At 37.5% G+C, this 14,427-nt stretch overlaps 1 protein-coding gene across 1 annotated transcript; it reads left to right on the top strand.

The window, feature by feature from the left end:
- Positions 1-1,359: 1,359 nt before the first annotated feature.
- On the top strand, positions 1,360-7,521 carry LOC107581775 (acid-sensing ion channel 2). Its single transcript, XM_016267425.1, has 5 exons — positions 1,360-1,403; positions 1,527-1,618; positions 1,708-1,787; positions 4,770-4,838; positions 4,967-7,521. Exons 1-5 carry the CDS (start codon positions 1,360-1,362, stop codon positions 5,066-5,068), a joined length of 387 nt encoding a protein of 128 aa, XP_016122911.1. The 3' UTR covers positions 5,069-7,521.
- Positions 7,522-14,427: the final 6,906 nt, after the last annotated feature.

Below are 14,427 nucleotides of genomic sequence, written 5' to 3'. Positions count from 1 at the left end.
AGTCTTCAGTGTCACATAATTGTTGTGGAATAATATATATATAATGTGAAAAAAGTAATGCTACTGGAAAGCACAATATTTGGTTTGGTAATGTTTATTGATAATTCATAATGAAAAGTAAAATTACAAACAGTTGGGTTGCTTATTAATTGTATTCTATCTTAATTTACATACTAAATTCTCATTTAAAATTATCATTTTTCAATTACAAATTGAGGAAATTAATTATATTTGAATTGACATTGCGTTTCCACTACAAATGATGCACAACCCTGGTTGTGACACGAGGAAACGGACGCTGTATTTTGAGAGAAAGCATTACTTGTGTCAAAGAAACTCCCCCTGTGTGTTGTTGTCCTACTTAATGTGTGTTTGAAATGTTGCCTCAGTTTATAGATGTGCTTCTCTACAATAAAAGCAACATGAGGACGCCAGGACATTTGATGTTGCTCTCAGACATATTTATTTCTCCTCTAGACATTTAGCTGACAAGTTGGGAATACTTTTGCTTTGTGTCAGGAAGATTCAGGGAGTTGTTCTTCAATATAGTGACAGATATCACATCCCCTCCATTCATTAGTTCATCGTCATAGCGATAAGCTTGTGATTGATGTGTCTGAGACGTGGAGCTATTGGGAATACTGACTCTCTCTCTCTCTCTCTCTCTCTCTCTCTCTCTCTCTCTCTCTCTCTCTCACACACACACACACACACACACACACACACAGAGAGAGAGAGATGTTGCTCAAGCACAGAGTCAATTGAATCAGCATAAAGCAGACAGCATATCATCACTCTGGTGTCCCACTAGAGAGATAAGCTTTTCTAGACTGCTTCGTTTGATGATGATAGGGGGAAAAACTTGTTTACTTTAACTCCTCCACACATGCACGCAAATGATCGGTCATGCCAAGATCATTCATCTCTGCAGCATAATAGAGGCATAGTGAATGGTTGAGATAATGCTAGTGTAATTGTTGTCAGGGTTTGGAGGTTAGCCCTCTTGCCGTTTACCAACTAACATCCAACAACTGCCAATTTGCCTTTGGCCTGTTCTTGAGACTGCTGTGAGAAAGGTCTGTGCGCGTGTGCGTTTGTGTAAAAAAGCAAAAACTGTATCCTAATCAGGTGACACACAGGATAAAATGTTAGGGTAGATGTCCACTAGTGCAGATGTAATCACTAGAATAACTAGAGCTAACAGATATATTGTTAATAACCATTTTTATTGACTGCACTTCTGTTCTAAGCAGCCATGACATTTTATTGGTCATGTGGTTTTATTTCTGTTGCATCATGCTGGCTAGCTCCGCCTACAGTGAAATCTCATTGATTTAAAATCCTGCTCCACTTAGCTTAATGTTAAACATCAAACATCTTCTGCTTGGCATTGCTTGTGTCAGGTTGCACTACTTATTTGCTTCTGGTGTGAACAAACAAATCACTTTTTTTGCAGGAAGCTTCTTTTCTGGTTATGAATTTGAATATAACTTCAAAACATCACTCTTTGTGTTCTGTTGATGCAGGGACAATATCCTTGTTCTGGATGTGTTCTTTGAGGCTCTGAATTATGAGACCATAGAGCAGAAGAAAGCGTACGAGGTGGCGGGTCTGCTAGGTAACACAGCACACTGCAGCATGAATACTGTGTCTTTCATCTTTTCTCTCTCTCTGTTCCTCTAAATCATAAATATATTTATGTTACAGGTGATATTGGTGGTCAGATGGGCTTGTTTATTGGTGCAAGTATCCTGACCATACTGGAGCTATTTGATTATGCATATGAGGTATGTCAACATCTAAACACAGGGTTCAAAATGAACTGCGAAGTAACTTGAGAAAGTATACAAAAAAATAATTATTTTGCAGTTATGTGTCATTCTCTATTAAATAGTATTCTTATTATAATATTAAAAATATTTATAAGTATTTAAATATAAATATTTATTTAACAATTTGTCGTCATCATAATGGGATTATTTACCTGCTTTTTTCTTGTAGTCACAAAATTGCAGCAACTACCATTCAAAAGTTTGGGCTCAGTAAGATTTTATGTTGGTTTTATTTATACTTTTTTTTTTTAATGAATCTAAAGTGAGAGTAAAGGTATTTATAATGTTGCAAAAGATTAGCACGATTGCTTTCAACATTGATAATAATATAATGTTTCTTGAGCAGCAATTAAGCATATAAGAGTGATTTCTGAAGAATCATCTGACACTGAAGACTGGAGTAATCATGCTGAAAATTCAACTTTGCGATCACAATAATAAATTACATTTTAAAATATATTTAAATAGAACACAGTTATTTAAATTTTAATAATATTTCATAATATTATTTTTACTGTGTTTTAAACAAAATGAGTCTGCATCACTCTGTCAAAAAAGTGCTATGTGCCCTTTGCGATCCTATTTACTATTGCCAGACATATTCTGCATATGTGATTATCATTCTTATTAGTTGCCAGCCACTGGCAAGAAACTTATATATATTTACTCACCGAAGCCAATTTTTACATGCATTTGGCATTTGTTGAGTGTTAATTCTGGACCCTGTCTGACACACGAACATGCTGTTCAGTGTCCAGACTCAGAGGCACAGGAGACACTATACACACTGTAATAAACACACTCAGCCATAATAAATGCAAATGTATTCAGAGAAACACACACATACACACAGATTCCCCCAGACACAGTGATGGCTGTTGAAAACTTCAGTCTGTCTCTGGTGTAGAATGAATGAATGACACTCTGATGGAGAGTTTCATCATAATGAGCCTTCATTAATTCTGCATTGCTGCTGGTCTCTTTGCTCTATGGACAGCAGCCAGCACAAGCCCTTACACCACTCATACCCTCGGGGGCACACACCCTCATTTTGCATTCTGTACTGTGCTGTTTTAATGGATTTTTGATGCAAGATCGCTTAAAAAGGACATATTTCATCTTAAAAATTATTTTCTGAAGCTTAAGCCTCTCTGGATTTTAAGCCTTTTGTTAACAAAGCACATAAAAATAAAAGAAACACTAAAGCATTTAGCTTCATTGGAAATTCATGAGAACTATACATGCCCAATGAGATTTTAGCTTTAAAAATATGGTCATCTTAAGAAGCTTCTTCTTTTTTTTTCTTTTTTTTTATTCACAAGACTCAATAATGTCCACGGGGCATGTTAAGCCTCCTCCTCCTCCAGGGCAAAGGCACCTCTCCCAAGTGTGTGATATTATAAATCATACTAGAGCTCATGCATATTGATTAGGTCAGCCTCACATTTCTTGGTAACCTCCTAGTGCAACCCAGTAATGTGACCTAAGTATTATTCATGAGCTAGGCCTTTACCATATTCGGATCGGACTTGGCCAAAGATTTTCACATGACCAAAAATGATACCAATAAAAGCACAGCAGACTCAACTCAAGCTGCTCTGAGAAGTGATAGTGGTCATAGTGAATACCACAGTGAGTGTCTGAATGGATATTTGTTATCAAAACTTTTAATTCTGTCATCTCTAAACTATCCCTTTACATATGAATATTAATCAAATTCAAGATTGCATCTAAATCTACTACACTCTTAAAAACAAAAATTCCAAAAGGTGGTTTTCACAGCAGTCATGGAAGAACCATGTTTGGTTCCCCAAAGAACCTTTTGTGTATTTGTGATGATAAATAGATGCCAATAAAAAAAACTTTATTCAAGCAAAGATCTCAAAACCACTATCAAACAGGCATTGACATCCACTGTTGCCAAAGATTTTCAATGGAAAGTAGTAAAGCCTGCTCGAAAAGTTGCTAAATGATGTCATATGCTAATTAGCATATTCATAAAACAATTGCATCACATCTGTATTCTGCCAACCTTTTACGTTTGTTTGCTTTTCTACTACTCTAAGCTCACATACAGTATTTTAATACAGGCAAATTCAAGCCCAATACAACTGTTTTCATTGATATATTTTTCGGTTTCTGTTGTCAGACAACGAGATGAATATTGAATAGTGACTAAAACACGGCTACTCCCTTCCAAGCTGTTAACCTGCCCTAAAATCCTGATTTATAATCAAGACGTCATCAAAATCAACTACACATAAAGACAACAGCTGTGCTGTTTTTCGGCTATATTTACATGTAAAATGATCACTCAGATTAGAAGCAACAGAATATCTACAGTATTTTAACTGAATGTGTTGCTCCTCTCAGCCACTCACTGAACAGAGCAGATGCAGAGAGAAGACCTTGCGCGGCAGTACAGATGAGTTTGTCCAAGAAATCGCTAGATTTGTCACTGATTTTTTTTTGGGGGGGGGGGTCTCTAAAGGGCTCGGAAAAGTAAAAAAATCTAGCAACTAAGTCGCTAAGTTGGCAACAATGTTGACATCACCATCAAGAAGTTCAGTTTGTTTTGATTTATGAAAGTTCTCAGACTATTTTATTAGCTCCGATTTAAAAAAAAAGTCCATTCCTGTGGCATTTGAGACGGGTGAAGTTGAGATAATTTGCTCATTGCCAACATGGGGATCTGCAGAGCCGTTGAACTGAAAGCTAGACCAAATTGTGTGATTTTTCCAATCCAAATCACCATTTTCAATTCCTATGTGATTTCCTGATCCCGTGATCCCTCGGTGGTCAGTGCCCTGGGCTGCAACCCATGTCGCTGATTTGATTAACGCAGCACTGGCAGAGCTACAAAGCTGTTCTGAGGCCAGCAGTTTGAGACCTGCTTTGGCAGTGAATGAGATGGTGGTTTGTGATGTGTGCTGGCAGGTGGTGAAGGAGAGACTGCTGGACCTGCTGAACCGAGAGGAGGAGGAAGAGAGTCATGGAGAGGATGTGGTAAAAAATAACTGCCTGCTCAGCTTCAAATAATTTATTTAGATATCATGAACTCAGTGTGTGGAATGACTGTGTTGAGCCTTGGGCGCACAGTTTTAAGAACGAAAAAGTCTGTGTTTTTTTCACAGAGTACCTGTGATCCGGTGGTAAACCATTCGGAATCGATTAGCCACACGGTCAGCGTTCCCCTCCAGACCACCCTGGGCACGCTAGAGGAGATTGCCTGCTGAGCACCGTAACCCCTCCACACCAACAGGGGGAGCCGGGCCACTCCACTCTAATGGGTAAAGGACAGAGTAAAACGAGGGAAAGTCTCTGTTGCTTTTTCTCGACATGTCATCATTTGGCACAAACATGAGAACTGGAAGCCAAGGAGCTTCTCGAGAAACACACAAAGTTTCTCACAAACACCATCTGTTTGTTCATGAAGGAAAGCAAAAGCTTGTGGACCCGTCAGGACAGTCACTTGTAAAAATAAGACAAACATGAAAACACGAGCATGTGAGGAACTGCAGATGTGCACGGCCTCTGCGTGTTCTCGCGTTCTCTCTTTCTCTCTCTGCCCAGCCGCCATTTTGAAGTCTACTGCCAAAACACTGTAAATTATTAACGGAGAAAATGTTGTGATACTGTTCTAACTGTGCATGTGCCAGTTTCATGCGTTACAATGCGGTTTTCTCAAACTTGTCATCCTCTCTCAAGTGTGGAGACGGTTTTGTCTTCTTGTGCTGTTCGTTTGCTATGTGTTTCTGCATCTCAATTGGCTTCTTGATGTATCAGGGATGCATCATAAAACTGAGAGCCCCTTTCTTCTATCCTTTTTATTTTTCTATCCTTCATAGAAAAGCCGAATGGGTCACAGTACAATGACAGCCATTATGAGTCCACTGTGGCAGTGTATGGCTCTTCTACATGCTTTCTGGATCCCATTTGAAAAATGAAGAACAACGAGAGTACAGAAAAAAAGTTTTTTTGTCGCTTTCTGCATAAGAGTATAGTGATACAGCTAACAGTTTTCTTTTTGTTAAATGTGAGAGGTGTTAATTTGTCATTTAAAGCCGATATGATCTGCTTTTAATTCAGAGCTGAGGGATACATCAGCGCTTTTCAGAGATTTTTTGACAGCCATCATGATTCTGCTTCCCCAAATATCGTAAGTGGGATATTTTCATACGTATAAAGGATCTAGAGGCGTTCATGGTGGTTTATTATGTGAGTTGTCGCTATACTGTTGTCTATGTCTCGTCATTTCAGAGCTCTTCATCTGTGCTGTGGTTTATTAACACTGTAATTGCCATATGTTATCTGATATTTACTATGTTCCCACTGTGTTCTTTGATGATGAATGATAGACAGTTCAAACGTGTGCTTATGTTCTTTTCTGCTCTCAAACTAAATGTGAGGTTCTCGGATCACTGTACATCAGTATGAATGAAGCCTCAGTTGACCCATTCATTCTTCAACATGTACAGTGTTTCAGCCAAAATTCATTAACTGAGGCAAAATCATTCATGCAGAATGTGCTTTGGCTGAAAATGATGAAAAGAGGGTCCGTTCTGGGTGATGAGAGTGAGCTTGATTGCATTTCTCAATTTAACTCCCCTCAATATTCAATTTAAGAATATTGACTGGCGCAAAGCTTGATTGACTGAGCTTGTGTGTTAAAACTGTAGGTGACGCTTTTTAATAAATTGTTTTGGGGCATGAAAACCGCTGGCAGACAAGTAATACCAGAAATGTGTTGACAAGCTCCTGGAATATACAAAAAGGTATTTAATCTGGTTTATTAAGCCTAGGCTTTCACACGTGACCTAGGGCCCCCTTGTCCAATCAGATTTGAGCTTAGAGGCAGTATGCAAATATCTGTCATAAATATCCATGCTCAGAGATTTTTCTTGGAGGATTATTACTAGTTATTATTTTCATGCCCCCCTTATGGGGCAACAGTATTAAGAGTGGGATTTGCACCTATATCGTAATGCGACATTTATTAAATAATAACATTAAGAGCAGAAACATAATTTTGCCACAGGGAATAGAATAATGAATGTGTGCTATGGGTTGTTTGTGGCATGTGAGAGAGCCATGTTATTGTGTTAATACAGACACATGTTGCTTAATGTGTGTTATATTTTATTCTATAAATATAGTAGATAAATAAATATAAAAAAAAACATGCAGATATCCAGTCTGGGCACTTTCCGGACTTGCAAAGTATCTGTGACCGAATGTAAATGTTTTTAGTTGTTACATTTGCAATTCAATTTGCTAATCAAATGTAATGGGCTGTACAGGATTAATGTTTTATCCTTATTTGCCCTAAAATGTGATGATTTTTTTCTTAATATGTCAAAGATAGATCTGTAAACCTCAAAGGGTTTCAGGCACATGCAAAGGGGAAAAAAATAGGCTAACCAAACATGTACACACTAAAAAACGCAGAAACCCACAGCATCTGTCCATACTTACACAACAGTGAACTAAGAAGTTACTCATAATGTTAAACAGTAATTTTAGTAGACAAACTCTTTCTTGCCATGTGGGCAAACACCAAAGGGGTGTCACGTCACCTTTGCTATTTTCTCATTAGGAGAAACCAGAGGGGTTGATGGTTTCTAACTCCAAGGTATAATTGCTTTAGTACCTCAGACCTTAGAGATGAAAAAAATAAAGGCTAAATGGATTACAGCACCTGTGTCTTTGCCTCTGTGTCTATCTATCTATCTATCTATCTATCTATCTATCTATCTAGGCTATTTCACGACCACTGTTGCAACGATATCCACTGTTTCTAATTTGATTAAAATGTTTTTCTTTTATATTTGCTGTCCCTTTATCATTTATTGTTACTCGATTACACGCTTGCTCTTTTATCGTGTGTGTGAGCACGAGCGAAGGCTACGCATGTCTGTCTAGGTTGTCAGAAACAAATGAAGAAATACAATTTTGACAGCATGTGATTATTCGTGCCTTGACCCAGTAAAGAAGAAACAGAGAAGCAAAGATGCAAGAAACTCAATTTCGTTTAACAAAAACAAATTCATTTTTACCGCCCTTATAAACAGAGATACACATAAACAAACATCACGAAGAACAAAAGAGCTGTCTTTGGGCTCGGAGATAATGCATGAACTCAAGTGCGCTGGCTCTGCTATGCCATTTACTTTTAAGAAAAACAAGCTACCAGCTTTAATCAGCTTAATTGTTCTGCTACATACGTTGTCGAGTCACAAGGCTTTCTAAGGTCACGTTGCATAAGATGTTGTTGCTGTTTATTGTCATAATTGCAGCATTAATTATTTAAGGATGAAAGATTTGTTTACTGATTTATGAATGCAAATGTTACCTCACTGTTGTGATTGTTGTCGCTGGTTTGTCTTTTTATTTATTTATTTAGCATCAAACGTGGGTAAGATAAGGTATGATGACACCATTTTTTTTCTCCGCCATAGATGGCACAAAATCTTATCTCAACACATTTAAGAAATGGCTATGAAGTTCATTTCATCCCAATATCAGCATTTGTGAGATTTAGTTAGATAAAAAGCACTGGTTTGGATGGTTTACGAGGAGACAAATTTGTATAATGATATGGTAGGTATTACAATGTGAAGGTGGTTTATGAGGACATCGCCTGTGTCCCCATAATTCAAAATGCTTGAAAAACATACTAAATGCTGTTTTCTAAAATCTAAAAATGCAAAATGTTTCTGTTAGGGGTAGGTTTATGTGTAGGGCGATAGAAAATACAGTTTGTAGGGTATAAAAAAACATTACACCTATGAGGAGAGTCTCCATAATAATCCACCAATACCAACATGTGTGGTTTTGAGGTTAATCAAATTTAGTTTTTCTGGAAAATAATAATCTATGATATGTAGTATATGATATACTATGTTGAATATCAAATAGGTTTTGTGTCTATTTTTAATTACAAATTTTAGACATGTTTTTGGATTTGTGAAGTTACTTTTTTTTTGGAGTAACAAATACATTTTTATTTTTAAGTGAAAATGTAAAAATAGACTCTTGGGGTAAGATGCCATGTCTTCAATTTAAAAACGGGACGACAATTAAATATTTATATATTCAATTACTTTTAAGTTATGGAATATACAAACCCAATTCCAAAAAAGTTGGGACACTGTACAAATTGTGAGTAAAAAAGGAATGGAATAATTTACAAATCTCATAAACTTATATGTTATTCACAATAGAATATAGATAACATATCAAATGTTGAAAGTGAGACATTTTGAAATGTCATGCCAAATATTGGCTCATTTTGGATTTCATGAGAGCTACACATTCCAAAAAAGTTGGGACAGGTAGCAATTGAATCTCTTTTACTGGGATTCTGCCTTGACTGTCATTAGTTATTAAATTATTCTATTTTGTATACATTGTGAAAACAAACAGAATAGCTGATTTAGTATTTTATATTAATGACACTTTAATATATAAATATCCCCATTGCAGAGTAAAACAGGATATTATGACATGATTGACTAAATATGTGCTTGAGCAGTTCACTGAGGGAGTCGAAACTGTTTGGTTTCTTTAAAGGCACAATATATAATTTTTTGCAACTAGAGGGCGCGTATTCAAAACAAACAAAGAAACCAAGTCATAGTTAGATAACGCCGTGACTGAGTGTGGAATCATGGGAGTTGTGGTCTTCATCCCCACAGCCGAAGCAATCCGATGGGACTCAGGCAGAAATCATGTTCATGGATGAGCTAATGTATTAAAGATTTATTAATGCCGTAGTATGAAGCAGGGTGAGGCTGAAAGCCGTCGAAGCGAAACGAGGCCGCTGAACGAGCGCGACACATGGCTTGAAAGCAGCGGAGCTTTTATTATGCCACAGTCGACCGCTTCCGCTCCTTCCGGAAAGCAGCGGAAGCAAGCATCGCTGTTTTATCATACTAGATACATTTGAATGTTCTGTTATAATGCTACTCTGTGCGGTCGTCACCTGTCTAATAAAATGCATAGCATATTAAAGCGTCTTTGGTGTTTCCATGTTTTCTACAAAACAAAACGGGAAATCGAGGGGTTATGACGTCATTGGCAGGCGACACAATGACACTATGGACACCCTCCGTGTCCCTAGTTAAAATTGCTTATTTCTCTGGATTTAAACATTCTTCTAAACATTTGGGATAATGTAAGTGCACAAGTCAGCAAAATATAGAACACTGTTCTAGTGGTTTTTGGATATTTTAATACAACTAATTCTTACATATTGTGCCTTTAACTGCAGTTTTATTGTAGTGATTTCCTGTAATTATTCAGATGGCTGTGTTTTCACACACAAAGTTTACTTTAAGATTTCAAGTGTGAGGCTGACAGGATATTCCCAGTAAAATTTAGGTGGTAACACTATAGTATAGGGAACAATTCTTACTATTAACTAGTTATTATAGCATGCCAATTCATAACACATTGGGTGTTTATTAGTGCTTATAAAGCACATATTCTGCATGACCATTTTTTGCATTCCTAATCCTACCTAATACCTAAACTTAACAACTACCTTACTAACTATTAATAAGCAGCAAATTAGGAGTTTATTGAGGCAAAAGTAATAGTTAATGGATTGTTAAATAGTGAGAATTGGACCTTAAAATAAATTGGACCTTAAAAGAAGTTAAAATAGCTTTAACTTCTACCAGTTAAAGCTAACTGCTTTAACTGGTAGAAACTGATTTCATTGTAATGTCATCTATGTCAGGTTTTAGCTGTAATGTGTTGGACCCTTCAGACTCAGTAATCAGAAATTTTGAAAGAGTGATTTTGCATGTTATTTCCCCACCCAAATACTTGGACATATTTTGTAAATCACAGGCAGTAGTTATGTTGAGGACAAGTCATATGTAATCACTTGTCGCCCTTGTTTACTGCCTCTGAGGGGCTGCTGACTAATTGAAAGGCGTATAGCCTGATAAGGGTGCTGCACTGTAAACACAATAAGGCCTGGGGAAATCAATGCCATTTCAAACGGCTGCCCAACAGCTCTACTGATGAACATGGTATTGGCATCAGCCATTTGGAATCACAATGCCTCTTTTCTCCCCACTGACAAATAATAATCTCAGCATGAGGCATTCACAGCAATTCTCACAGGCTTCTCTGAACCTGTCCTCCCTTAGGAGCCTCAGTCCCCTTAAAGAATTTCAGGTTAAATATAAAAAGCTTCAAACAATGAAAATTATCACCCTGAAGTGGTTGTGACCTAGCTTATGATCTAGCTTATTGACTACTCACCAAATAATAAATTAGGTGGATAGTGGTTTGAGCTGAAATTATTGGTCACACTTTATTTTAAGGTCCAATTCTCGAAATTAACAAACCGTTAACTACAAATTTGCCTCAATAAACTCCTAATTTGCTGCTTATTAATAGTTAGTAATGTTAGTGGTTAAATTTAGATATTGGGTAGGATTAGGGATATAGAATATGGTTATGCAGAATATATGCTTTATTCGTACTAATAAACAGCCAATATCTTAATAATAGGTATGCTAATTAGCAACTTAATAGTAAGAATTGGTCCCTAAACTAAAGTGTTTCCAAATTATTTTATAATAATGAAACGGAGAGTGTTGCCATGGAAAATGGTGAGCCACGACTTTCATAGTATTTATTGGTCAAATTAGCCCAGCTTTGAAAAATTTGGTGAATTTGAATTTTGGTGAATTTGAATGTTAAAAGTTCAACAAACTTGAATCTGATGCGTAATTCACATGGTGAAATTTTCTCATGACTTGTCCCTCACTTACCGATCACGTGCATTCCTATCGACCCACGGAATTTTAACTATAAATGGGCAGAAAGGTAATAGGGCAAGAAGGTCCAAGTCTACTAATGGATAAAGCACAGCTCACAAGTCACTTTTATACCAAGCAGATTTACGTTTATCAATGACCAACTTGAACTTGTTTCAAAATTTGTGTTGAGAAATTTTTAATCCTCACATGACTGGATTTCGCCAAACAACGGTAAATGTGTTCTCCCCTTAAGTGTCATTAACTGTCAGGAGGTTGTTTGCAGTCTGTCTGTAACATTTAAACCTCAAATCTGTGATTTATTCATTATCATTCTTTAGGAATTTGGTGACATAAAGTCCATCTGTAGAACAAAATACAGTGTTTGTATAAGCTCCCTGAAGCTAAACAACAGGTATATGCAGGCAGAAGATGTTCTGCAGGAGGTAATTGATCTAAATCCTTTAAAGATGACACAAAGCTTTTATTTTTCTGCTCATCTAATGCACAGAATACTAATTTCAGCTAAGAGTGTTCGCAAATCACCCTCTAACTATTCAGCACACATTTCTAGTGTGATATGTGATATATAGCCTATGAGTAATTTATAAGAAAACCGTATGTGTGGCTAGAAGGTGTTATTTGTGTAGGAGTAGCAACTGCAGGGACTTTTTCAACATTTTGAAGTATTTTTAGCTTCAGTGTGATTACCGTTCAATCAATCAAAGTCCTCAGGAAATCAAACATAATAATGATTGCATTAAGTTGCTTCTATTTTCATTCCATGTGACTTCCAGATGTTTTGTCATGGGAGCATTAGAGACACTAAATTGTCCGTCGATCAGTAGGTTGTGCGATGAATTGGCCATGTTTCCCTGTCTATGGTCAAAGATGCTGGAATAGGCTCCAGCTTCCCCACAAACCTACATGGATTGATGTTTGCCATTGTTTAGTAATAAACTAATTACCCATTATGTGCCTTCCTGTGTTTTGCAAAGCATTGCATGTGGACATAACACACCACCATAATTAAACTAGTAAAAGTGATGCAAAACAGACAACTACTAGCAGGATCTGATGGTTTATTTATAAAAAGAATAATCATGCATGCTTTTTCATAAATTTTCATTTTGTTGAGCCAAACAGAATTCATGCCAAAGACTTAAGTTTGTTTGTGAAATCGAGCAATCCTCAGCCTCTTCATAGGTCACTTTGCATAGATTTTTGCAGATAATCTGTTGGCTCTGAGTTAGAAACTAGAAAAGAAGATAATTCTGCTTTATAACTGCAAAAAAAGTTTGCTGTCAAGAAAAGAATTGTACAAAAATGACACCTTTAGGGGTACAACAGCTTGTCAGCGGTGCAGTATGCTCAAAGATACATTCGTTGTGCTTGTAGTACATGTTAAGGTACTAATGTATCCTTTAGGCTACAGGGACAAGCTGTCGTACCTCCAAAGGTACAAATTTTGCACATTTTTTCTGACAGTACAGTATACTCATTAAGTTTGAACAAGTTATAATGCCAGCAGTGCTGTTTTCATAAACAGACATAACGGCATATCTGACGTAACAGGCAGATAATCAAGCCTCAGGATGCTTGTGGAACATTTTAAATTACTGCTATTTACTGGAAATCCTTACACAACCCTAGAGTTTGGAGTCTGAACAGCAAAGCAAAACTGCAATGGCTGATAGTCCAGAGTGCACCACTGGATAAAAATACAAAAAGGTAATTGTGAATTTTTTTTTATTCTGAGTTTGTCACACAATTCTGACATTTCTTGCAATTCTGACTTTATATCTCACAATTCAGACTTTTTTAAATTCTGAGTTTAAATCTCTTAATTCTGACTTTGTTTCTCACAATTCTGACTTTTTATCTCAAAATTCAGACTTTTAGATTGTTTGTCTCACAATTTTGACTTTTATTTATTTTATTCATTTTTTTCACCCTCAGAAGTTTACATTGTAATTGTGGAATAAAAATGAAAAAGGTAATTGTGATTCCCTTTCATGGGAACTTCGAACTGCGTCCTCTAGGGGTCGCTATGGGGAACGCCTCTTCGTGACCCGTGTCTGAAGCACACATTGAAAAAACACCAATTCGTTGGCCGGCGACAGCCATGACGTCACTACCGGTGCGACTATAGTATAAATAGGCGCCGGGAGCACACATCATTCTCTTCTTCGTCTTCATTGACTGTTTTGTTTGAAGCGTGCATTTCTATGGTAAGAGCGATCTCTATTCATCTCATTATGGCGAGCACTAGCAAAGCGTTTAAGGATGTGTGCATCCGTGTTGACGTTGTTTAACATCTGATGAAACACACGATCTATGCGTTATTTGTTTGGGCGAAGAGCACGCACGCGATGCCTCCGAGGGGGCAATCGGCATGCACTGCGAGCGTTTTTTTTTTTTTCCAAGGGAAAAAGCTCATCTCTCGTTTGTCTCTCTTTTCGAGGAAAGAGGGGCAGCCATCTGCTTCCCGTGATTCAGGACCCACCGATGCTGAGGCACGGAAGGGAATGAGCTCGTGGGGAATGCAGGTGGATCTGGCCGATGAGTTTGAAGACGGGTTTCTAAGACTCCCCTCCTTGACATCTCGCTCTGATGCCAGGGCATACGCAGCAGCAGCGGGTCTGGCTGTTGCTTCATTACACACTATGGTGATTCTCCAAGCATATCAGGCTGACCTGCTGAAAGACCGGGATAGCGGCCTTCACGAAGTCCGGGTCTCCTAGCCCGTCTCGGTTTGAGGATTATAGACTGGCTCAGAAGGCTAGTGTCGCGGCTTGTGCTCCTTCCCCGCCCGTGGG

Source organism: Sinocyclocheilus grahami, unplaced genomic scaffold (genome assembly GCF_001515645.1).
Source record: "Sinocyclocheilus grahami isolate Dianchi unplaced genomic scaffold, SAMN03320097.WGS_v1.1 scaffold37.1, whole genome shotgun sequence".
In the NCBI taxonomy this organism is placed as follows: Eukaryota; Metazoa; Chordata; class Actinopteri; order Cypriniformes; family Cyprinidae; genus Sinocyclocheilus; species Sinocyclocheilus grahami.
This window is presented reverse-complemented; position numbering and strand designations above follow the sequence as displayed.